This window comes from Gadus morhua, chromosome 3 (assembly GCF_902167405.1).
Source record: "Gadus morhua chromosome 3, gadMor3.0, whole genome shotgun sequence".
Classification (NCBI taxonomy): domain Eukaryota; kingdom Metazoa; phylum Chordata; class Actinopteri; order Gadiformes; family Gadidae; genus Gadus; species Gadus morhua.
This window is the reverse complement of record NC_044050.1, coordinates 2,456,850-2,482,862: the sequence shown is the minus strand read 5'-3', so window position 1 is coordinate 2,482,862 and position 26,013 is coordinate 2,456,850. Positions and strand designations below refer to the sequence as shown.

The 26,013-nt window shown below is 41.6% G+C and overlaps 1 protein-coding gene across 4 annotated transcripts in view; it reads right to left on the bottom strand.

The window, feature by feature from the left end:
* The window catches only part of kdm2aa (lysine (K)-specific demethylase 2Aa), an 82,008-nt gene that overhangs the window by 16,023 nt on the left and 39,972 nt on the right, over positions 1 to 26,013 (bottom strand). For all 4 annotated transcript variants that reach the window (XM_030351363.1, XM_030351362.1, XM_030351361.1 and 1 more), the window contains 2 exons: positions 25,098 to 25,221; positions 23,804 to 23,932 (listed from right to left, as the gene is read on the bottom strand). In XM_030351363.1, the coding sequence (XP_030207223.1) occupies positions 23,804 to 23,932; positions 25,098 to 25,221 (253 nt within the window). The remainder of the gene's footprint in view (positions 1 to 23,803; positions 23,933 to 25,097; positions 25,222 to 26,013) is intronic.

Sequence of the window (26,013 nt, the reverse complement as noted above, 5' to 3'; positions counted from 1 at the left end):
TTCATCGCGGCTCTGGTTGCATCTCCCGGTGCGCCACTAAAACCGACCCTTCCATGCCCAGTGTCTGCAAATGGCCCTCCACTCAGCATAGCACCTTCCGGCAACAACTGTCCACGGAAACATCGCACTCAAAACCTAGCAGATCGGTGCCATCCCATGCCCTCCTTTCCCGCACATCACCGGCCTCGGACCGCCTTCAAGCTTGAGACGGTTACACTTCCAGCCTATGGCCTAACGTGCATGCTGCACATCAGCCGCAACTGCCAACAACACTGCGAGACTCTACTTTGGTCTCTCACATCCTGGACGATTTTGATGGAGCAGCTGAGAAGGCTACATCCTCATCCGCCGCAGCACTCACCACATGCCAATCAGCGCAGCGCATCCACCCGGCACTGGACTGTTCACGGTCCTTCGATGGAGAGACTCAGCAGTGTACTCTTCCCACTCTTAAAAGCCCATCATCCTTCAAAGATGACAGCCCAGGTGTGACTTCCATCAAAGTAGCCCTAGTTAATGCTAGATCCATTGCAAACATAGGCGTCGATTCCCCACCAGTTTTCGTCAAGATTAATCTTGTACCCACCACAAAAAAAATCGAGTTGAATTATTATGGATTATTACACGGGTCTTCTCGATGCCATGGAATACTCCGTTCACTTGCATGGGCTAGTGAATTATATTATACAATTCACCGTTGCAAAGTATAATTGACCGCTGTCAAGGAAAACTTTTTTGCCTCTAATGACGTCTTTAGTAGCACTCCGCAAGTAGTCCGGTAACTTGTCAAGCCCAGCGTCTTCGGTTGCTACGCGACGTCAACGTCTTTGGCGGACTATTTCACTGCTGATCAACACTACGAATGCTGGTAACGAATAAATTGTATAAAGACACACCATGTGAAGTAGCCATGTAATAACCGGGATAATGTATAGAACGTCACCGGTCATTATCGAAAATAATCCCCTTCAGGGCGAAGCAAGACACCTTCGCTGCGAGTCGGTGTCCTGTTCGCCCTGTTGGGGCTTATTTTCCAGATAATGACCGGCGTTCTATACATTATCCCTTACTTATTACATGGCTCTTCTCAATGCTGTAGACTGCTCCATTCACTTGCATGAGCCTTCCCAACGTTCAGCTGTCAATTATTTTTGTTTATTACACGGCTCTTCTCAATGCAGTGGAATGCTCACGTCCAGCATATTTGACCGCTGTAAAGGAAAGTGGATTTTTTGCCTCTGATTCACGTCATCTGTATCACTCTGCAGTCCGGTAACTTATCAACCCCAGCGTATTCGGTTGCTAAGCGACGTCAACGACTTTGGCAAACTATTTCTCTGCTGATCAACGCTACGAATGATGACAAATACATTGGATAAAGACACACTGTGTAAAGTTATTTTGTCGTTTTGCCAAGTAGCCATTACTAGTAATACCAATACTCTTTTGCTGGGATAATGAGGCATCAGACAATCAAGTCATTTTAGCCTGAAAATACATAGGTAAAAAGCACCAGAGCAGGTTGCTAGTACCATGGACAGTATCAGAACGATTACCTCTTGAACTAAATGGATGTGGTAGGCTACACCACGGGATGCATCTGCAGACCACTGCCAAATAAATAAAGGTAAGACGCGATATTTATTGCTTAAGATTTTCTGGTGCTGATGCGAGGACTTTTGTGTTTTTTGCACTCGATTACAGACGCTTTTATCCAAAGCGACTTACATCGGTTAACACACACATTGACACACCGATGGCAAAGTCAACCATGCAGGGCGACAGCAAGCTCGTCAGGAGCAGTTAGGGTTAAGTGTCTTGTTTACACAAAGTGACTTTTGGTCATTCTTGCTTTGCTTGAATTCTGGAATAATTGTGGGGGGGAGTGCATGAGTTTTGGTCAGAATTCTGATTTAGGCTAGATTGAATGGAATGCATGTTGTGAATTGAGAACATCCAGCTCATGATGTGATACAGCGTTCAGCTGTGCAAGAAATATTTTTTTCTTTTTCAATCTTGACGACTTTTGTAGTGCTGTGCAGCGTTGCCACAGTTACCTTGAAAAAGTAATCGGATTACTGATTACTAGTTACTCCTTAAAATAGTAACCAAGTTACTTTATTGATTACTTGATTTTAAAAGTAACTAAGTTAGATTACAAGTTACTTTAACACCCCCTGCCGCCTCAAAATAAAAAAATACAACTGGTTTTGCCAATACTAACTTTTTGTGTCAAGGTCGACACTCGCCTCTGATAGAAGTCTTTGGAGACTTATGCTTCACACGCACACGCAATCTCACACAAACACACGCACACGCAATCTCACACAAACAGACAGACAGACACATACACACCACTCCATCGCTCCTAACACCAATCGGTGACTTTGATGAGTAACTTTAATTTGATTACTGGTTTGGCAACAGTAACGCGTTAGATTACTCGTTACTGAAATAAGTGGTCAGAGGCCAGTAACGCGTTACTAAGTAACGCGTTACTGGCATCCCTGGTGCTGTGTAGCCACACGTTTGCCCCTTCTGAACTTAAACACGCAGTTAATTTCCTTTCCTAGCTCCTCTTGTTTATGTTGGTAGCTTAGCCATGTCATGTCACGTTGTCAACATTGGATACATGGAGCAGAACATAGTGGGTCACATGTCCGATGCTTTTTGGAAACGTTTTCTTTATAAATCGTGCCAGACAGATTTTGCTGGATTTTGGGTGGATGTGAATATAAAAGCTATTTATTCAAATGTTTTTAGAAACTGCAGAACAACCTTTTGTTCCTCAAAACCACACAAAATAGAAGTATTTGCAATTGATCAGCGCGCTGTCTTCTCTTCTCTCGGAAAGGGAGTTAACAGACACGCATCGCTTCAGTGCGAATATAGCCCCGCCTTCTGTCACTCACTCGCAGTGCGGTCTCTGGCAGTGATTCGCTAAAGGTTAGCCAACACAGCTAGCATCTCAAGTGCAGCACCTCCGCGAACGGTTTAGGTAGAAGTTAAATGGATTAGTGATGGAGGAGTGCAGTTTGGAAGTACTTTGGATTGAGGCAAATTATCAAGGAAAGTCAAGAACACGGTTTTGGTTTTCATAACTGTGCACATGCACACAGCAATAGCGATCTTTTTCACGAAATTGGACCCTCACAAACTACTGTATATATTAAATGAAAGCTGAGCCTCCACTTATTCCAACAGTCCAAACCATATCATTCTGTGACTAAAACTCACAAATAACAACTTAAGAAGAAACGTCCCCTTTTCTTTTAACAACCAAAAATGAAGTATTATCTTTGTGATTTTTGTCCACAAAGTTGATTCTGATCTAATAAAACCACCATAAACAGATTATCCAGTATCTGGGCCAAATTTTGCAACTTAACATGGTGTTTTCAATCAATGAATAAGAGAAGGTTTCTTAGGAAATAGGTAAATTGCCTTCAATCAGAAAACATATTCTTCAGCGCAATCTAGTGGCCATATATTTATTTGCGAGTGTTTGGCTTGGTGCATTCGATTGCCCTGAACTTTAAATAGAGGTGTCAAGTGTCAAAATTGTAAGATATCTACCTTTATTTGTGTCTCATAGTAAGACAGCGCTCCCAACTGATAACGACCAACTGATACTGATAATTATTTCAGGTGGAAATGTTATCTTCCACTTATGCTGTGTTCCATGGCTTTATTCACTTTAACCAAGTATTATCCCCATTGAATATTTCACTTGCACAACAATCTTTCTTTTGGCCCAAAGATGACATTATCGCCCTTGCAGTTGTGGAGATATAATCTATTTACTTTGGGTATGTTCTTTCCTGGAAAAAACTTTTCCCCTGATATCAAAAATGGTATAGAATATCAATCTTTTTCCAGGAATAGTGTTGAAGTTAGAAAATCCAGTATCGTGACTGACAACCCTACTAGAAACGCGATTGTGATTATTCAGTTAGAGCTACAAGAAACTTGAAAGTTAAAGACATATCTTTGCTACTACCTCTGATATTTAGTTATGTACATTTGCATAAAATCATGCAGGTCTACATATAACTTGGCGATAGCTTTAATAGGTTGGAACGGTGGACTAAAATCACTTCATGGCACAATGTGACCGCTCGATAAATAAGTAAACAAAGAGAAGTTTGTTATTTTTTAAACACAACATGTGTGGAAGCTAACATTCAGCTTCAGTCTGAGCTAGGATGATTTTTCTGAGCCCCCCCAAAACCAGGCCGGGTGCCTGGCAAAAAGAGGCCCGTTCACGATTCTGATTATAATTTGGGCAAGTGAACATTACATTCGGGCAAGTTGAACCTGACCTGTACTTGCCCGATGGGCAAGTGCTTTTGAAACCTTAGTGTCAACCCCTGCTTAATGATTTATTTAACTTCCATATATTTGATCTGCTATGTATCATTGAAACCAGGTTAAATGTCAGTGAGTCCATGTCCTTATTCTAGCTTTGAAATTAACATGCTTGCTTTCATCCGTTCTCACCCAGTGTTGTTTGTTGTGATCTACCGTCCACCTAAATATGATAATGATTTCTTAAGTGACTTTTCCGATCTCCTAGCTGGGCTTATGCCAAAATATGATGGGGTGCTCATTGTCGGAGACTTTAATATCCATTTTTTCTGCAATGCTATGCCAATGGTCAAAGATTTTTTAAGTGATATTGAATCCTTTAATCTCGTACAATCTATTACGGATCCTACACATAGGCATGGACATACACTAGATCTTGTTCTTTCATGTGGTATTCCTGTTGATAACATCGATGTATGCCCTGCAACCTTTTCTGATCATATGCCTGTTATCTTTGAGATCCCCTTCCCCAGTAGAGTTAAACTCCCTACCGAGCGCTTAGTTGCCGCGCGATTAAACCTTTAACTGCAACTGAATTTTCAGCAGCTTTCAACGTTGCTGAAGCCTATTCAAGCACTCCGACTAACGGAGTAGGTGAGTCAATCTATGAAGAAAAAGGGCTTAACCCCAAAAAAATTGATACAAAAGGTTTTTCAATGGATTCTAGTAGTATTTGGTGTGCTGAATAACACACTAAAAGTATACCAAAATATACCTCCCAGAAAGCCCTCATTTCCAAGATGGCGGCCGAAATGGCGGCGGGGAGCTTGAAATGGCTATATCTCAAATTGAAAAAATGTTGCAAAGGAATTTTCTAGGAAAATACACCTTCCGGAAAGGCTTCATTTTCAAGATTGCGTCCAAAATGGTGGCCGGCCAAGCTTAAAATGGCTATATATCTCAAAAGAAAAAGATTATTCGAATGATTTTTCACTTGATTCTGGTACCTGCAAATATGCTTGTGAACATACTAACAATCTAGGAAAATATACCTCCCAGAAAGGCTTCATTTTCATAATGGCGTCCAAAATGGCGGCCGGGAGCTTAGAATGGCTATGGCCGTTTCTCAATTCGCGTACTTGTGCGTGCTCGTGTTCTCGTGGACTCGTGAAACGTCATCAGTCGTTGCCCGAGCGCTGTTCCAATTCGAAGCACGCATCAAGCGAGTACTGTCGTAAAACCCGGAAGTGTTCTTGATGCGTGCTCGATCTCGCCGTTTCACCGAGCATGCATCGGAGGTGGCTCGTGTGTACTTGCAACCGCTATAAATCCCAGAATGCATTTCGCACTCGCAGCAGTACGATGGCGGACAATATGGAGAAGACGCACAACTGTAGCTTAAGTTACTCTTAACTTATATATATATTTATATAATATAATAATAATAATATAAGATAATATATAAATATATAAAGTCGTGTGTGTATAGCTTATACACATGACAGGACACGCATATCCTTTAAATTTTTATTCATTCAGAATATTTACATAATATTTGAAAATGAAAGAGGCTGGGATTTTGTTTTATATCATTTGTTTATATTGTTCAGTAGTATATGCCTAAATGAGGCCGTAGCACAGTTAACTGACGAGCAGAGGTGGTGACGTCATCGAGTCCACTGCTGTTCCAAATGCAGGTACGTACTCGCAAGTCTGTGCTTGAAGTACGGACTTGCCAAGTCCGTACTTGCATGTCATCGAGGCCGTAGTACGCGTGCTAGGAATTGAGAAACGGCCTATATCTCAAATGGAAAATGTTACAAAAGAATGTTTCAACTGATTCTGGTACCTCTATACATTAATAACGTGCAACAAATCTATGTAAATATAACTGCTAGAAAGGCATCATTTTCAAAATGACTGCCTGTAAGCTTACATTGGTTAAATGGTTAAAATTGGTTACTATTCAAACTAGAAAGGTGGTGTTGGTGTTAAACAACATAAATGCCACACTTATTGTGGTCTTTATTCATCATCATCTTCGGGCTCCTCTGGAAGAAAATTGTTATGTGGATTGTCACATTCCTTAAAGGGGTAGTTCGGAATTTTGGACATAGGGCCTGATTCCCAACTGAGCATTGGTATTCTTTATCACTGGAGACAGTTTCCAACACATTTCATTCAGTCCTTCTAGTTGCAGAGTTCGCTCGTGCTAGGCTAGCGCACGGCAACGGGCAATGCTAGCCTGCTATTAAAAACACCCACTCCACAGTACACCCGAGGTAAATCAATTATAACGCCAGACTATAGATTTAAATGTCTGTCTTGATAGAATAATGTTAGAAATAAAACTAACCTTGCATCGCATGAATCATCGAGGGACTACTTTCTCAGCAGAAGCGGAACTATGCGCCGGTTAGTTTTGTAACCGAATCACGACCGAAGAACGTAAACAGAGAAGCGTGGGACAGAAGCGAAATTGAAGGACTAGGCAACATGGTGGTTCAGTGTGCTTTTAGAAATTGTAGAAATAAACGCTACAGATGAGCACCACAAAGTTTCCACCAATTTCCAGTGCGAGATCCAGAAAGGACTCAACTGTGGCCTGTTGCTGCTGGCTTGGACATCAAAACACCGGCTCGTACATGTACGGTTCGTTGGATACAACAAATTCCTCATAATCGTCTTCAAAAGCAGATGCATCGCTAAGTCCTCCAAACGTGGCCATATCTTGTTAATTTAATACGCTAATAGAATTCCTTCGTTCACTGTACTCTGCATTTGTAGCAATGACAGCGGCAGGTAAAAAAACTAGAGCCGGTAACCTAGGTATCAGTCCGCCGCTGCCGTAGCCTACTACCAGGAATATAACACTGCTGCTGAGACCCAGCAATTCCCTCAAAATGCAATGCAATGCAAGGTTGGTTTTATTTCTAACGTTATTCTATAAACAGACATTTAAATGTATAGTCTGTCGTTATAATTGATTTACCTCGGGTGTACTGTGGAGTGGGTAACACTGTTTTTAATAGCAGGCTAGCATTGCCCGTTGACGTGCGCTAGCCTAGCACGAGCGAACTCTGCAACTAGAAGGACTGAATGAAATGTGTTGAAAACTGTCTCCAGTGATAAAGAAGACCAAAGCACACTTGGGAATCAGGCCCTATGTCCAAAATTCCGAACTACCCCTTTAAGCTGACATGGTCCACAGACAGTAGTACAAGGTAGTCCATATTTTCTGCAAGAGCAGCGGAGTGTCTTACAGGAAGTGGTACAGTCATAATGAATGACCTTCAAGAGACTGTCTGGAGCAACATTCATTGTTGACATGAGTGGGACAAATCTATTGTCCTGCAGGCTCCACCCCCAGTTCAGGGCATCCATACCATCTTTTGTTCCCATCCAGACCATGACCTGGTAGTATGCTCTACGACAGTGAAATTTGGTCGCAGATTCAGTTGGTGGCAGACGTTCAGGCGTTACAGTTGATGAAGCTGAGACAACCTTCTTGCTGAAAATGTTATATTGCATTGCTGCAAGGGAATCTGTGCACTTTCCACCAAAGAGGACAGCCATTACTTGGCACCCAAGGTCATCGATCACCTCTGTGGTCTGGTTTGGGACAATGAATGCATTGGCACAAGATCGAAGGACAGGATCCCCTTTTACAAGCTTCTGGAAAGCAGTCTTTTTGCCAACCCCGAAGATCCGAGAAGTTGTGTCACAGCCAGTGAGAGCATGGATGAACATCAACTGAGAACACACATCGGGCCCTATCTTGCATCCGGCGCAAGTGACTTAGTCACTGGCGCATGTATCGTTGCTAGTTTACAACTGGCGCAGAGCGTTCTTTTCCCACCACCGCCACTCGCCGGTAAATTAGGGATTGATCATGCGCCCCAAGGGGCGGTTCGGCGGAAGGAGGAGGCGTGTTCTGGCGCAAACGGTATTTTGCCGTTTTTGAATACCATTGCGCTACTGACCAGGAAATACCTGGTTTAAAGTCAGTGGCGCGTTGTTCAGATGCTATTTTAAGGGCGCATGCATACATGCGCATGCGATGCATACGGATTGCTTGTGCACCTCACGCATACACTTTGCTTCTCCCATCTACCTATCCACACATTCTTGGTAAATTATTTGGGAAAGAACAGCTGATGCAGCGGTAATAAGTTGTACTTTTAAATCAATGCATCTGCAAACACCGCACAGCAAACACATATTTTCTTGACAGAGACATCGTGTAGGCCTACATGCCCATAACTTTTAGGATTGATGAGTATTTGATCGTGAAAAACATTGTTTTACCGCGAGTGAGTGTTAAAAAGAATGAATGAATGCTGGCGCGCGTGTGTGCTCTGTTTAAACACACGCAAACTAAACACGTAACGCATAATACAATCAATGGCAATGTCTATTACCGCGGGGACACATGCATATTAGGATAGCATACAATACTGATAAGTAGAGATGTCCGATATTATCGGCCCACCGATATTATCGGCCCGATATTAGCATAAAAATGTAATATCTGTCAATATCGGTATCGGATTTTTTTTGCCTTAAAACCGATTTATTTATTTTATTTATTTTTTTTTATTTATAGCTCAAATAAATGTTTTCAAAATTGTGCAGTACAGTGCACATTGTAATTGACTCATATTTGTGCATTTATTCAATTAAGGTTATTGAGTTTTAGTTAAAGAAACAAACTGCTATGTTGCACATAGTTGTTCAGGTACAATGTTTTATCATTTGTGGAATTCAAGTTTGCCCTATTTGTTGTGGGCATTGTCAAGATTATCTCAGGGAGAGTGTAATCCAAACTGTTGTCTGAGACCATTAAAAAAATAAAAATAAACATGGCACTTTTCCCTTAAATTAAGTTGAAGTATTTTTCTTATTTTGCACAGACAATGTTAACATTGGAAAGCCTTGTTGCCTTCAAGAATGCATCCAGTGGGGCATCACAATAACATTGAGCATGTTGTGTTAATTCCACAACAGGAGATATGTAATGTTACCTAAATTAGGTTTGAGGAAAAATAACCCAAATATCGACATCGGTATCGGCTAATATCGGAATCGAAAATTTAGAGTTGGACAATATCGCATATCGGATATCGGCAAAAAAGCCAATATCGGACATCCCTACTGATAAGTATTGTCATTCCACTTCCATGCGTCATACCACCGGTAGTCTTCAATGACCTCATCAATGTCCAATCTCCAATTGAATTGACCACAGTGCAACCCCTTTCTTTCAGTTCATCGCTTATCATTTGGATCAGCCTCTGTTTATTCAGATCTCTTGACAGGAACTCCTCCTTCTTACCTGAGAACTCTGTCTCAGCAGGGAAGTTGACAATGGGATGAATATTGTTTCCTCTTCTTTGATGTGTGTTGTCTTTAATGGATGGCCCATCCCCATAGCCATCGAACACAATGGTGGTAGCTGAGCCATAATGTTGGATGGTGAAGTCTGCATATGACTGCGCAATTTTACCGTAGCTTTGTCCGTGCTTCCATGGTATTCGGTGAAGGAGTGAACCTCCATCAAGAACATAATGATCTGTTTCTGGTACAGTATCTAGGATTGCATCACTTGCATGATCACAGATTGCGTGTACAAGTTGTGGTTTATCAGCCTTGCGGAAGATGTTTCCAGCTTCAAAGAGGGCAGGAGGGAAAGGACTGAGTTCGTAACACATAACCTCCTCCAATGATGGCTCTCCAGTTTGGGAGACAATCAGGAAATGTTGAAAAAGAAGTGCAGAATCAATTGTTCGATCAGGAGCAACCTTGATAGACGATTTTTGTCCAAGGGTTATGGCTTTATCCTTTCTACTAAATGAGAATATGAATGCAGGCTGTCCAATCATTTTGTGCATGATATTGCGTCCAACAGAGTCATAATCATGCACGTTCACTCCGTCCTCAGCAACAACACCTGTAACAACATTCCTTAAAGAAGAGTCTGGAGAGAAAGGTGACCATATAGCAAGTTTTGAAGTGATCTTCTCCAGGTCAGCAGCATCCCTTTTCATCCTTGCCTCTGTTGAGTCCTTGTGCTGTTCTGATGTTGTGTATGTCTGGTTTGTGAACTCCTGCATTGCGGTGTTGTACTTTGATGTTATGCACTTTGACATGGTCCAAAGGGCTCTCTGATTGTCAGTCATTCCACTTCCATGCGTCATACCACCGGTAGTCTACAATGACCTCATCAATGTCGTCTCGATGACAAGATCTGAGCTGAGGCCTGCCCATGACTGGCTGCTGCGACGGATACCATGAAAACCCATTTTGAATTTTCTGAACACATCTGGGTGGTTGATGTGAAGCTGACTCATCTTTTGGACATAAAAGTGTACAGATTTCAAGTACTTGTAATGCCCAGCCGCAGCGAGAATCGGCATGCAGTCAGAAACAGTGCGTAGGTGCCAAAGCCAAGAACCTGTGCGATCTGCCGTTATCAGTGACCTAGCAACTACTAACATGTTTTGGTAATTTAGCCACAACTGACTTGTCTTGGATCGACCACACAGTTCCATCTTCCTTTTCCCCAGCTCTTCATTTATTCTAATGAGGGTCTCTGATATAAACACTGTTTCTATTGGCATTTCACCCTTAACTAGTGAGGCATAAATAGCTTCAGACTGTTCAACCATTGTTGCGAATCCATGACTTTCATCAATCATCTCTGACACCAGCATGCGGTTAAGACATTTGTCTACAAGAAGATGGCCACGGAATGCTCTCTGAACTGATTTGCCAGTCATCATATGGGCTACTGAATTTTCCCCATAGACTACTCCTAGAATGTCCTTAAGTCCTGTGCCATCCATCAGTGTACCAATCGCTCCTAGCAAATTCATAAATGTGTGAAATCCTCCTAGGAGCAGGACAATGGACTTGAGGTGACTACACTGTGGTGAATCTATGATTATCTCTGCTGCTTTCCAGTACAGCGGCTGGTCGAAGGTAACTACTGGGGCAAGGTGGTGCTTGGATGCAAGATCACACATGAACTCCAGTGTTGAAAGAATGCATGTTTTGTCTCCGGAGTTCCTGTCTATCATGGGTAAGTATCTCACTGAAGACTGCCCTGGATGTTCATTTCCCTTGTGCACAATGCGCATCATCCCCTGCCAACTTGGTGTGGCCTGTTTGAAATTGAATGATAACTCCCAAAGCAGATCAACCATCTTGTTAGATTCTGTGAATCTTGGAAGTTCTTTGAATGTTGTGGTTCTGCAAAAGTGTTTGGCAAAGTGATAATCTATTATCGCAACTTTTGAGCTCTGTACAATATTCAGTTCATTCATTTTGAACCTTGGGATCCTTTGGTTTGTCTTCTGTCCTGGTGTCAAGGCAGCTATCATGCCCATCCCATGAAATGTCCCCTTCCCATCAATTGTTAGAATGTTGTGATCTACATTGTCTGCTGCAAATAAGACGGTTGTGTTCGACACATCAATATCGTTACCAAGCATGTTGGGAGCATTACAATTTGCGGCATTCGCTTCAAACCTCTGCAATTCAGCATAGGAAGAGCAGAATCCCATCTTATTCAACGTATCTAAAATGAACCTAGATCGGTTTAAATGGTGCATTTGCACTGCAAGGCCAATTTGCAAAGGGGCAAGTACAGCTCACGGTCGGGCTGCTTGTACAATTGCGTGGCCAATGCTAGCAATTTTCTCAATTTGTCTCATTACCGACAAACAAAGCTTTTAACATAATATGGAGTGATTTTGGAATATAATCAAGGGCATTTTGGAGTTTGAGTGTGTCTGTAGTCGGGTACTCATTAACAGGTGGGACATTTGTCATTATGTCACTTTTTATGAGTTTTGCGGCTGTTTCAAGTAGGCGTCCCTTCTCAGACCTTTCTGTTTCAGGTAAGCGTTCATCCCTGTTTTGTTTTGTGTTGTTGAAGTAGGATCTGAGGATGTCTGATGTTTTCTCTCTTATTGTAACAATACAATCTAAGCCATCTCCTTCTGCAATAAATATGCTATTCTCATACCGTTGCATCAGCAGTGTTTTTAGGTATTGATTACCATATGGGATGGAATCAGCATTAGACAAATACTCTTGCATTTTACACCTAAGTGCAGAAACAGTCAGCTGTCCATCATCATTCAATTCAAAGTAAGCACACATTTTTGAGAAGGCTTGTTCTTGGTCCTCATTCTTTGGCCTTCCAGCCTTCCTCCGCTTTGGATGACAATCATGCTGAAATTGCGTGGGAACATCATGGTCACACCGGAAATGTGTGCTACAAGCGTTATAATACACGCAGTCTGCAGCCTGTAGATCACTACGATAGTATTCAACATTTACATTTGAATTTTAATGACCATTCATCATTTCGTTTATCACAGCTTTGCAATATAGACTTTGCAAAGTTGTCTGTTTTCACATAACTGTAGTCGGAACTTCCTTCATGGACATTTGTGCCGCAGAAAAGGCAATCAGTTTGGTTATTAAATGGATCTTCAGACTGCTTAGTAGTCCTTTTATTGGTACTGGAATCACTGCTGTGTTTCTTCTGTAAATGTAAATAAATCTGTCGACTATTTGTGTACAATCTGCGGCACTCTGGATGTACTTTCATGCCAGCAGTAAAAACAATACTGTCACCTCTTTTAACACTAGCTTCATTGATTCCATCAGCACCCTTCTGACGAATCTCAACTAAATCACTTCCATCTTCCAATTTGCAAATGGGACAGATGCACTCATCTTGAACCTAGCGATAAAGCAAGGCAAGGTGGAAGCCTTTAAAAAGGCTGTAGTTTGAATGAATCGAATATGCTGCCGCTGCTCAAGTTAGGACTTTACTCGAAGTAAGTCTAATGGCAAATGAACAGAAAATGAGAAGCAGAGCAAGTCTTATAAAGAAGACACTCCCCCTTCCACTGTGTGTGTGTGTGTGTGTGTGTGTGTGTGTGTGTGTGTGTGTGTGTGTGTGTGTGTGTGTGTTAGAGAGAGATTTTCTCGCACAAAGCACGGGAACCTGTCCGTTCCCGCAGTCAAAGCAAGGGAACTTGTCTTGCTCCCGCAGTCCAAGCACGAGAACCATGCTCCCCTATTCCATCAGGCAGTCATTTTGAAAATGATGCCTTTCTAGCAGTTATATTTACCTAGATTTGTCTCACGTTCTTAATGTATAGAGGTACCAGAATCAGTTGAAACATTCTTTTGTAACATTTTCCATTTGAGATATAGCCATTCTAAGCTCCCGGTCGCCATTTTGGACGCCATTATGAAAATGAAGCCTTTCTGGGAGGTATATTTTCCTAGATTGTTAGTATGTTCATAAGCATATTTGCAGGTACCAGAATCAAGTGAAAAATCATTCGAATAATCTTTTTCTATTGAGATATATAGCCAATTTAAGCTTGGCTGGCCACCATTTTGGACGCCATCTTGAAAATGAAGCCTTTCCGGAAGGTGTTTTTTCCTTGATTTTTAGTATGATCGTAAGCATATCCAGAGGTACCAGAATCAGTTGAAAATTCCTTTGCAACATTTTTTGAATTTGAGATATAGCCATTTCAAGCTCCCCGCAGCCATTTCGGCCGCCATCTTGGAAATGAGGGCTTTCTGGGAGGTATATTTTGGTATACTTTTAGTATGCTATTCAGCACACCAAATACTACTAGAATCCATTGAAAAACCTTGTGTATCAATTTTCTTTTCTTTTTCTTTTTCATAGATTGACTCACCTAGAGGTACTGAGGAATTAACCTCACTATTATACTGCGCTTCTGAAATTATTTAAGACACTATTGCGCCTTTTAAAACCATGCGTCTTAAAGCTAAACCTCAACCATGGTTAAATGACAACACTCGCACAACCAGGCAAGCATGTAGACGGGCTGAGCGTAAGTGGAAGAAAGATAAATTACAAATGTTCTATGAAATACTTAAAAACAGCCTCTCCATCTAGTAGAAAACTATAAGACAAGAAAATCTAAATACTTTAAGGATATTATATCCAAAAATACTCATAATCCCTGTGTGCTTTTTAACACCATTAACTCTGTTCTGAATGTCCCCCAATCTACATGCACTGATATTTCATCAGATAGTGACAAATTCTTAATTTTTTCTGTTGACAAGATTTATGCTATTGGAGCTTCTATCTCTCTCCCAACCCATGACCCCTTTTTACCTGTCAGCTGCCCAGCAGCTTTTAGCAAGTTTAGTTTTGTTTTAAAGACATTTTTTTATACTACAGGACCTATATCCTATATTCTAAATATCATTAACAGCAGCCTTAACACAGGTATTAGATTAAAGCATGCTATAGTACAACCTCTAACTCTAATCCCCAATCTGGATGCGTCAGTCCTCTCAAATTGTAGACCTATCTCCAAACTTCCATCCCTTTCTAAGGTATTTGAAAAAGTTGTCTTGACACAACTTCAATCTTATCTAGATGCTAATGGCACTTTTTGAGGTATTCCAATCAGGCTTCAAAGCACTTCACAGCAAAGAAACAGCATTGATAAGGGTTTGTAATGACATCCTATTAGCTACTGATGCTTGTGATTCTGTCATCCTTATTATGCTAGATCTCTCAGCTGCATTTGACACTGTAGACTATAGCTGGGACGACTAGTCGACGTAGTGGACGTAATCGACTTCAAAAATTCGTCGACATGAATAATTTGCATCGACGCGTCGCCTCCCCCCCCCCCCCCCCCACTCTCACTCCAGTCGTGGCGGTAAATATGCACCAGAACGCTAGTCGCCAATCGTTGAAATTCATAACAATGGCGGTGTCACGCCAAATTTGTACCGGGTGCCAAATTTGTACCGGGCACGTCATCAGTTGTCCGTTGCCGTTGCTGAACGGACAACTGATTACTTAAGGGTTGTCCGTTGCTGGGCAGGTTTCAAAAAACATTCGCGCTCGTGTTGCCAAAGAAGAAATTACTTAATAAAGATAACGGATCGCTAGATAACACTTGTTTTTACTTTATATTTGTATTTTATTTAATTGTTTAATCAAATTTAGCTAGTAAACTGAGTGTTTAAAGCGGGTTTCAAAAAACATTCGCGCTCATGTTGCCAAAGACGAAATAACATAATACAGAAAACGGATCGCTAGATAACACTTGTTTTTACTTTATATTTGTATTGTATTCAATTGTTCAATCAAATTTAGCAAGTAAACTGAGTGTTTAAAGCAGGTCAAGGACGAAATAGCACAATACAGATAACGGATCGCTAGATAACACTTGTTTTTACTTTATGTAACAAGCTTCAAGGTTCGCGAATGTTCGTGAACCTTTCACGTCATTCAGCGCGATCATCTGTTGCCAGGCAGGTTTGGAATGGATTACGTATGGATGACGTGCCCGGTACGAATTTGGCACCCGGTACAAATTTGGCACCCGGTACAAATTTGGCGTGACAGCGGCGGCAAGCAGTAGCGGGAGCACAGAGGCTGGTGGTATAAAACTCGGCCAAAAGCCAACTCCGAGGTTTTGTTTACCAGCGTTGCTATGGTGACCGGTCTTGCGTGTTCCAACGGTTTATTAGGTATCTAATAAGCTGTCTAATCACTTCATTCACTGCCTCTTCCGTGGTCATTACAATATAATGAATAGACTTTGTCGGGTTCGTATTTTATACTCTGGTGAAAAGAGAACTTTTGTCATGTTATGTAGTTCTAGTCTAGCTGTTGACTGTCGAAATTCCACGATCTAGCAACCAGTTCTAAGTAGTAAGAGAACTTTTGTCATGTTATGTAGTTCTAGTCTAGCTGTTGACTGTCGAAATTCCACGATCTATCAACAAGTTCCAAGTAGTAAACACACACTACAAGTTGACAATTTAAATTACAGAAATCCTTTTCGAAGTTGGGTCTCTGAGGTGGCAGTGAATTATTTTTCAGTTTGCACAATGAGAGGGGGAGGAAGGAGTAGAACAATATTTTTATATTTGGTATATTCCTCCTGATTGACTTATTTTGTTCATTTGTTAGATACTACAAAAATGCACTATTTTGCAGTTTGCACAATTTAAGTGCCATGTTTGCAGAATGTTGTTGCACAAAAAAGTGGCATGTTAAAGAAATGTTTAATAAATGTTGATATTTTAACAACAAATGTTTTGATATCCATATTGTGTGAATAGTTACACTGATGAAGTAATGTGAAATAATCGGTAACTGAAAAAATATCCGTTAGATTAATCGTAAAATTAGTCGTCAGATTAGTCGACTAATCGAAAAAATAATCGCTAGATTAATCGTTTGAAAAATAATCGTTTGGGACAGCTCTACTGTAGACCACACTATCCTCCGCTCCCGCCTTGAGCAATGTGTATCTGATAGAACCTTTTCTGTCAGCCTGGGGGACTTTAAATCAACCTCATCACCTCCATCATGTGGTGTTCCCCAGGTCTATATTCTTGCACCTATACATTCTTCCACTAGGCTCCATTTTCAGAAAATATGGCATCTCATTCCATTGGGATGTAGCCTGGCTCCGCCCCCTAATTAATTCTGCTCAATTTGAATTTCCCTTCAGTACTATGTCTGGGTCTGCGGTATGTGTTGTGGGTTTTCTCCGTCCAAATTTTCTGCGTCCAATCAGCGAACAGAGGTAGTGTCTGAGAACAATGACGTTAAAGTCAGCGTGATTCCCGGCCAAACGTTAGCGATTGGTTATGGCACATCCAGAGTGGCACTGGGCAGATCCAATAGTTTTAAACTTCAACAGACACCCGCCTTCAAGTGAGTTACCGTTTGTCAATTGAGTAGGTCCAGACTCTCTGTGCAAATGAAATGAAGTATGAGAGTCTGGTAGGACCAGACTAATTGCTATGCTGACGACACACAAATTGACATACCTCTGAAAGGACAAGATTCCACCACTATTATACTGTCTGGAGAATGTCAATGCTTGGATGGCCTTACATTTTTTGAGCTTCAATGACAGCAAAACGGAGGTCCTGTTATTAGGACCAGGTACTACCTGTAACACCAATGGTATTGACTTAAGCACCCTCAGCACATATGTCAAGTCCCATAGAAGAAGATTGGGTAGAACAGCTTTGAGAAACAGCTTTGACAAACAGGTTAAGTCCGTTGTAAAATCAAGTTTCTTTCAATTGAGAAATATTTCTAAAGTAAAAAAAAGAGACTGTGCCTGACTTCGAAAAAGTAATCGATGCATTTGTAACTACCAGGCTGGACTACTGTAATTCCCTATATGTTGGTCTCAACAAAGCCACCCTCTCTCGCTTACAGTTGGTACAAAATGCTGTAGCTCGCCTACTAACGGGCAATTGTAAGGGTGAACATATTTCCCTCATCTTACCCACCCTTCACTGGCTCCCTGTCCACCATAGAATACATTTTAAGATCCTGCTACTAACATTTAAATGCTTAAATGGAAAAGCCCCCATGTACCTATCCGACTTACTAGTCAAATACACTCCTATAAGAAGTCTCAGATCCTCTGACCTGCACTTACTGGCTGTTCCCAAAACTAAAACACAAATGTAGAGGAGATAGGGCATTTGCTGCTGTTGCCCCTATACTATGGCACAGCTCGCCACTGCATATTAAATTGTCCCCCTCTGTAGCCATTTTTAAATCAAATCTTAAAACTCATCTCTACTCTATTGCCTTTAATTCAGTATAACCTTTTTACAATATCTTTATCACATCTTTTAGTCTTTTGATCCTGATTGTACATTGATTTGTGCATCAATGCATTTCTGCATTGTGGCAATGTCTAGCCAACATTATCATTGTTATTTCTGTCATCGTCGTCTCAAATGTTTGATTGTTACTTGTTTAATTGTTGTTTGTTGTATCTTTGTTTTTTGATTTCTTTCTTTATAGTACTTTGGTCAAGTGTTTTTTTAAATGTGCTTTACTAAAAAATGTACGTTTACATTTTACATTTTTGAACATCAAACACTCAGGCCCCGTCCACAGGAAACAGAGTTTTTGGTGAAAACGCATAAGTCTTGCACGTTTGGGCCGACCGTCCAGACAGATCCGGCGTTTTCGTTGTCCGAAAAAGCACTTTTCCGAAGAAAGGTCCCAGGGTGAATAAATTTAAAACGGACCTATGCGTTTTCGTGTTAGGATTCTAGCGGACACCTGAAATGCAAAAGATGACTTCCCCCCAGCATCTGAGCGACGTTAGAGATGTGTTTTTTTTTTATTATTTTTGTAGCTTTGAATACAGCCCCTTGGTAAATGTCATTACTAACCGTATATTAAAAAGTATTTCTGCTCAATCTAAAATGTTCAACAACTGCCATCTCCTCCTCGATTTAATGTTTGTATATAGCTCGCAGGCTGGATGCGTGCAGGATTGATACGCTCCACTATTTTTTGTGGAGAACCAACGCATTGAATATGTACTACAGCTCGATGCGTTTACGCAATGAGTCCGTCTTTACAGACATATTCCTGAAACGCATCAAAGGAAAATGAAGGGGAAAAGATAGTTTTTTCGCCCGTGTGGACAGGGCCTCAGAAAGACGTCCCTCTGTAGTCAATGACATCAGTCTATTTCTCAGTTCACTTAGATAATAAGTATAAGTAAGGTTCCCTTTAATTATATAGTATACAAGAATATAAGGTAAATATTGCTACAATGGAGCCAAATGTAAACACTGTATTGAGATCTCCTGGCCTCCCTTTGCCTGCATTCCAATGAACCCCCGATGCCTCATTTAAATGGCCCCTCACAGAGCCATCCGTTATCCCCTGTGGTTTCTCCTATCTTATGCCCCGTCCATTAGGGCGGTACGATTTGGGGAAATAATCTAATTGCGATTATTTTGGCCACTATTGCAATTGCGATTTAATGTGCGATTTTTTATGATTTATTAAGTTCCTTATGTTGTGTATTATTCACTAAAAAATAAATAAATAATTCTTTAGTATGACCAATACAACATTGGAAGCAGTCAACATAAAAACTGCTCTTTCCTTTCGGCCAGGCCGATGTGTTGAGATTAATTAATATTATGAACTCCTTTATTCAACTATTGACTTGTAAAATAAAAATAATTGAATCGTACTGATTTCCCGTCAGTAACGGTAACAAATCACTTTATTTTGATTAGCAAACTCTGAGTAGCAAACCCAGATATTTATATATATTTTTGACAATCACGCATGGAAATGTACATAAAAAAATTATTGCATCGAGATGCATCGATAATCGCTTCAGAATCGAATCGTTGACCTCATAATCGGAATCGAATCGTGAGGTGCCAAGAGATTCCCACCCCTACCGTCCACACGGGCAAAAACAATCTTTTCCTCTCCGTTTTCCTTTGACGTGTTAAAGGAATATCTCCGTAAAGACAGACTCATTGCGAAAATGCATCGAGCTGTAGAAACATAAAACAAAAAAAAAAAAAGCGGAGTGCATCCAGCCTGCACGCTGTATAGAAACATTCAGTCGAGGAGATAGCAGTTGTTAAACCTTTTAGATAGAGCAGAAATACTTTTAATGTACAGTGTTATTATTTAGCGTTATTAATTACATTAACCATGGGGCTGTATTTAAAGCTACAAAAATAATACAAAACATAAAAAAAAATAATAATAATTCAACGCAACTCTAACGTCGCCCAGCTGGTGGGGGGGGGGCGATGACGTAATTTGCGTTTCAGCCGTCTACACAAATCCTAACACGAAAGTGCATAGGTCCATTTTAACTTATCCACCCTGGGACCTGGTTTCATAAAAGTGTGTTTTCGGGCCTCGGTAAAACGCCTGATCCGTCTGGACGGTTGGCCCAAACGAACAAGACTTATGCATTTTCACCCAAATATTTGTTCCGTGTGGAGGGGGTCTTATGGTCTGCGAATGTTTAATTGTAGGCTTCAACTTAGACATTTAAGTTAACTCACCCATACCCCGGTTAAAATCAGACACTACCAGCTTATGATTATGACTGTATGCCACAGACAAATAAAGTGGTATTGTTAACTGTTACAAATTTTACTGTTTAAATTAATATTGCTTTCACAGGGCTCATTTCTTAAACCAAAGTGGTAAGTCATGGTGATTTAAGATCAGGTGATGACAAAAGGCGATGAATGGATTTTAATCAAAGACCTCACTTCATATAAGTGTAATTGTGAGAAGGTGAAATCCTCCCCCTTCTCACAGTCTCGCATTAGAGAATTATTGTTATTATATATATATATATATATATATATATATATATATATATATATATTATAATTGGGATGGTGTAAAATTGGACTTCCGCCACGGTAGGGGGCAGTGTGGTAAGGGAAGCTCAGGATCATGGCATCAGGGAATAGCCCAGGGGGTGTTGATAAAAACAGCTGTGTTTATTTAGTTTCATGTATTTTGTATTCACACAATGTACTTTCTGTTCATTTATGTAGGATTGGTAGCTTTAGCTACAGAACGTTCCCCCAACTAGTGGTCTGGCCCATACGGCCTTGATTGGTCCAATTCATTTCCCTATTTAAGGGCTGGTGTTTAGGTGTTTGGGGGCTGAAGGTGGTGCTGGCTTGATGGGAGGCCAGTACGAGAGACGTATGTTTTGGTTAGGCTATGTTATGTTATGCTATCTTAGGTTATGCTTGCTGACTGATGCAGTCATTTTCATTGGAACGTTGCTTTCTTTTTTTGTGAATGTTTTGGAGAAAATAAAACTTTACTTTTCTTTATCCTGAGACAATTGCCCTCATTTTTACCCACACTCTCAGAATCTGGTTGGCCACTACGCCCACACTACGTGGGGCGACTACGCCGGTCCCTCACAGTAATGTATAATATGCAACTTCATGTTAGGGTTGCCGCGGTGTGGACATTTTCACACCGAGTAATACACTCATGTCAACACCGGTATTACGAGTATAAACGGTATAAACTTTGAAACTAGGTCAACCGCCATCTTCTCCAGCAACTCTCCTCTCACACTCGGTGACAGCGTCTGGCAGCGCGCCAATTCACGGTGACAGTGTCTTATAACGTTCTATATATAATAGTATAACATAATTTTATACATAATATCACGGCCAAAAGCTCTGTGCGCCTCAGGATGGCCGTAGTTGGGGGATCTCACGCAGGGATTGGGCTTTGCGAGGTTTGTTTACAGGCGTTGCTATGGTTAATGGTCTTGTGTGTTCCAATGGTTTATTACGTAGACTATCTATTATTATATCTATCTATTATTACATTTTTATTTCCTTGATTATAATTTTTTTTTTATTACTGAAAAAACAAAAAAACAAAAACGGTGTTGCAACACCGAGTAATCAGTGTGGTCTTCAACACCGCTAACACTGGTAATACCGTATACCGCGGCAACCCTATGTATCTATAATAGGGATGCACGATATATCGGCAGTGATATCGTTATCGGCCGATGTTAGTCATTTTTTAACATATCGGTATCGGCGCGATAAGTAAAACTGGTCCGATATTAACAGCCGTTATTTATTTCCGTCTAGTTGCTGTTGTGTGTGTTTTTTGCCCATGCGCAGCTTGTTTGGTCATGCGACAGTGTCAGTGACGCAGCCAGAGACGCACGGAGAGGCAGTACAGGAGTGTTTGTCACTTTAACTGAAAAGAATCAATGTCGGCGGTTTGGATGGTTTTTACGGTCTCAAATGAAGGTACTCGAATTGCAATATGCAGTACTTGCAAAGCCAAAGTAATGCGCGGAGGATGCCGTGTCAAATCATTACATACATTATCGTAGTGAAATACAGTTTCTGTTGTGTTTTATTTGCCGTTCCGTAATACCATTGAAACGGGAACCGGAACCGAAATCGGCTGGACAGAGAGCGTTTGCCTATCGAGCCCCCTTCCTATGGAATAGGCTGCCATCAGTGATCAGGGACGCTGACTCTGTGGAGCTATTCAAAGGAAAGCTCAAAACGCACCTCTATAATCTTGCATTTGGAGTGTGAAAACGACAGATGTGAAGTGAAGACTACTCTGTTTGCTTGTGCTTTTCTTATTACATTATACATTCCCACTATGTACTTTTCCGTTCTAATTCACTATTCTGTCTGTTCTAGCGTGTTGCGGGTACTGGACTGGATGCCTGGACTCTCCTCATGGATAACCGGCCAGAACCCCATCACCATTTCAATATGATGTGCATGTATTTACCTGTATGTCAATTGTGGCACCCATTGCACTCCTGACCATCCCTGGAAAAAGGGCTCCCCTACACTGCGTTTCTTCTCAAGATTTCTTCCTTGCTGATTCAAGGGAGTTTTTTCTTGCCCGTGTGGGGGCATGGGTAAAGGGGGGTGTCACAAATATTTGGCCTGTTAAGCCCTTTGAGACTGTCATGGTGATTAAGGGCTATACAAATAAAATTGAATTGAATTGATATGGTTATATTTGGTTGTAGTCTTTTCGCTCGGTTCTCCGGATCAACAATAGGGCTAGAACTGAGTGAAAAGACTACAACCAACCTCCCTTGATATATTTTATTTAGCCTATTTCACAGATTTGAGTTGAAATTGACTTAAACTTGAAACACTTTTTGTAATTTATTAGACAAGTGTCTGGTTTAAGTTATAAAACCTTACACGAAAGTGCACAAATATTTTGATTTGTGATCTTTATTGTGATTTATGATCCAAACTGTAAAAGTAGCCTAAAACTAACACTGTTATTAACTTGTGTTTGTTATGGATGCCCTGTAACTTGTTGAAGAAACAATGTATTTCGAAGTTTTGGTAAATAAAGAAATAAATAACTTTTTCATATTCAGTGTTTACATGTTCTTCAGTATACAAAATCATCATAGAAACTTGTTTTTATACCAATATCGATATCGGTAAATATTGTTTATCGGCCGTAACAGCAATTTTAATATCGGATATCGGTATCGGTCAAAATGTTCATATCGGTGCATCCCTAATCTATAATGTTTAATATGTAACCCTCTTGTACGTAATGCTTGAATTACTGTATGAGACTGTAATGTGAGCACGGGGAGGGGTGATCATAAATGCTAATGGGGCCGGGGATGGCCTGTAGATTCAATTTAAGAGCATTGTGATCGGTCAAGGAAGTCACAGATTTTGGGGTTACCTTAGAGATCCGGGCCGGATAAGCCAGTTCTTTGCAAACAAACTCAGGTGATGTCTGTGCAGTGACAATGAAGCCTTGGTCATTCAACCAGCCTTGATCATTCAAATCGATCAGTATTTTTATGAGTGTATGTGAACATGGGTTTTATCCACGATAAAATACAGACCAAAACACTTTGACATCTTTATAAAATGTCTCTTGCTGTCGTGTTAGTCTTACCGCAAACTGCTACAGTGTGCCATTTTCCTACATTACCCAGAATACATTTCATTACCCGCTGTAAACAACAGGAGTGCTAGCCTGGCAGCGCTGTCTTTAACTCAGCCAGGGGAGCTTTCTAGAACAGTTAATGTAGGATTCTCAGTAGTACTCGCTCTCAGAGAAGGGGTAAAAAGGTCAAACCGTGAGGCAGGCAGGGTGGACGATCTCTGCGCAGTTGGAGCATTCCATCAAGAGGAGGCTGGGATCGCCCGTGTCGTCCTGGTTTGGCTCCTGGCACACCTCGCACACCGCCGACAGGGGGAGGCCGGGCTGCACAGGGCCAGGGAGGACATGGTTATGGTTAGAGTTAGAACACCGTTAGAACACCGCTAGAATGCATCATACACGCCATTGCACGGGCTGCACAAGGCCAGGGAGGAAACGTTAGAACGCCGTTAGTACACCGTTAGAACACATCATACACGCCATGTGGCAGGCTGCACGGGGCCAGGGAGGACACTGTTAGAACCCCGTTAGAACCCTGCTAGAACAACGTGAGAACCCCATTAGAAAGCATCATACACGCCATGATTACAGTCATACAAGCTTTACTAGCAATTCACGAACACCAGCTTGATGAGCAGGTATTGGAAGGTCCACTGGAACAATTATCAGGACCCAACCCTTTGTTCATCAAATGGTTGCATTAAAACCACGCAAAAGACAGTATAACGCAAATTCATAGTTGGTTCAGATTATATTCAACAGTCGGGGGAGTTATTCCTCAGGTACAACTGGTTTTGGTATTCCTGTCAAAATTGTATGCATGGGCGGCATTTATACGTGGTTAAGTAGTGACAGGTCATTCAGGACGTGGGGCCACACTCACAGACAGACAGTCATGATGGGGGACAGACAGACACTCAGGATGTGAGGACAGACACAGTCAGGACGTGGGGACACACAGGTAGACAGACAATCAGAGAGGACGTTGGGATACAATCACAAACAGACAGTCAGGACATGGGGACAATCACAGACAGACAGACAGGACTTGGGGACACACTCACAAACACACTCAGGACGTGAGGACACACTCCAAGACAGCCATGATGTGGGTACAGACGGACGTGGCGACACACAGACACTCAGGACACACAGACAGGACGAGGGGACAGACAGAAAGTCAGGACGTGGGGACACACAGACAGGACGTGTGTCCCCTTGTGTACACAGATGCAGTCAGATCACACAGACAGGACGTGGGGACAGACTCCCAGCCAGACAGTCAGGACACACTCACAGACAGGACGTGGAAAGCACTGACAGTCAGGACACACAGAGAAGACGTGGGGACACACTCACAGCGAGCCAGTCAGGACTTGAGGACACACTCACAGAAACAGTCAGGACATTGGGACACACTCACAGCCAGCCAGTCAGGACTTGGGGACACACTCACAAATAGAGAGTCAAGACATGGGGACACACTCACAGCGAGACACTGGCGCAAGACGCAGGTCTGCTTCAGTTTCCCCGGCCCGCCGAACTTCTTCATGTCTCTGCAGAAGTTGCAGTCGCCACATTCGGTCCTCATGCAGGCCTCACAGCGCTTGCACCTGGCCAGGGGAGGAGACACACAGCATTGTTACAACACTCTGAAATGCCTAGACACGGTTCTGAAATGCTTCTTCAAAGCAAGCCCATTCATTACGAAGCCTTCACTCTAATGCAATGACTTGTAATGCGCTAAAAATAACCTTTTACAAAGATATTATTATTATTTTGTTCTTGCATGGTTGCAGAGAGTGGAACTGATTTGAAATTTTTTAGCAATACATTACACTACTTCACTCTACACAAGCCTAAGATTTTTACTCTTGTGTACTGTACAATAAGATGTAATAAAAGTGATTCTGATTCATACTAGGGTGGTACAGTATAAACGTTATAGCAAGTACACCGGTTTTGACGTTACCGTGAGGCGGGTGTGACGGGTAGACAGTGTTGTGTGTAACGCGTTACAAATTAAGTAAGATGTTAATACAGCAATGTAACTACTTTTTCATGTAAAAAGTAAAGTTACGCTCAAGTACTGAAAATATGGCAACGAAACGTAATTCCTTTTTCAAAACGTTACTTTTCCCAGGGACAGACTTGATAGGGATACTGCCTTATCAGGTAGTATGCTATTGCGCAGGTACGCAGCAAGCGCGCCAGCGTGCTTGCTGGTAGCGTGAAGCTGTCTCTGCATCTCTTTCACAGATATCGCTGCCGCAGGCATTGCCCCTAAGCCAGTCCTTACGATCAAAAAAGCCAGCGGTGGAACGAGATAACAAACTCTGTCACTGTTAACCTGTGTAAGGAGGCTTTACAGAGATGGTGAAAACATTCAATCCCAGGTACGCGTT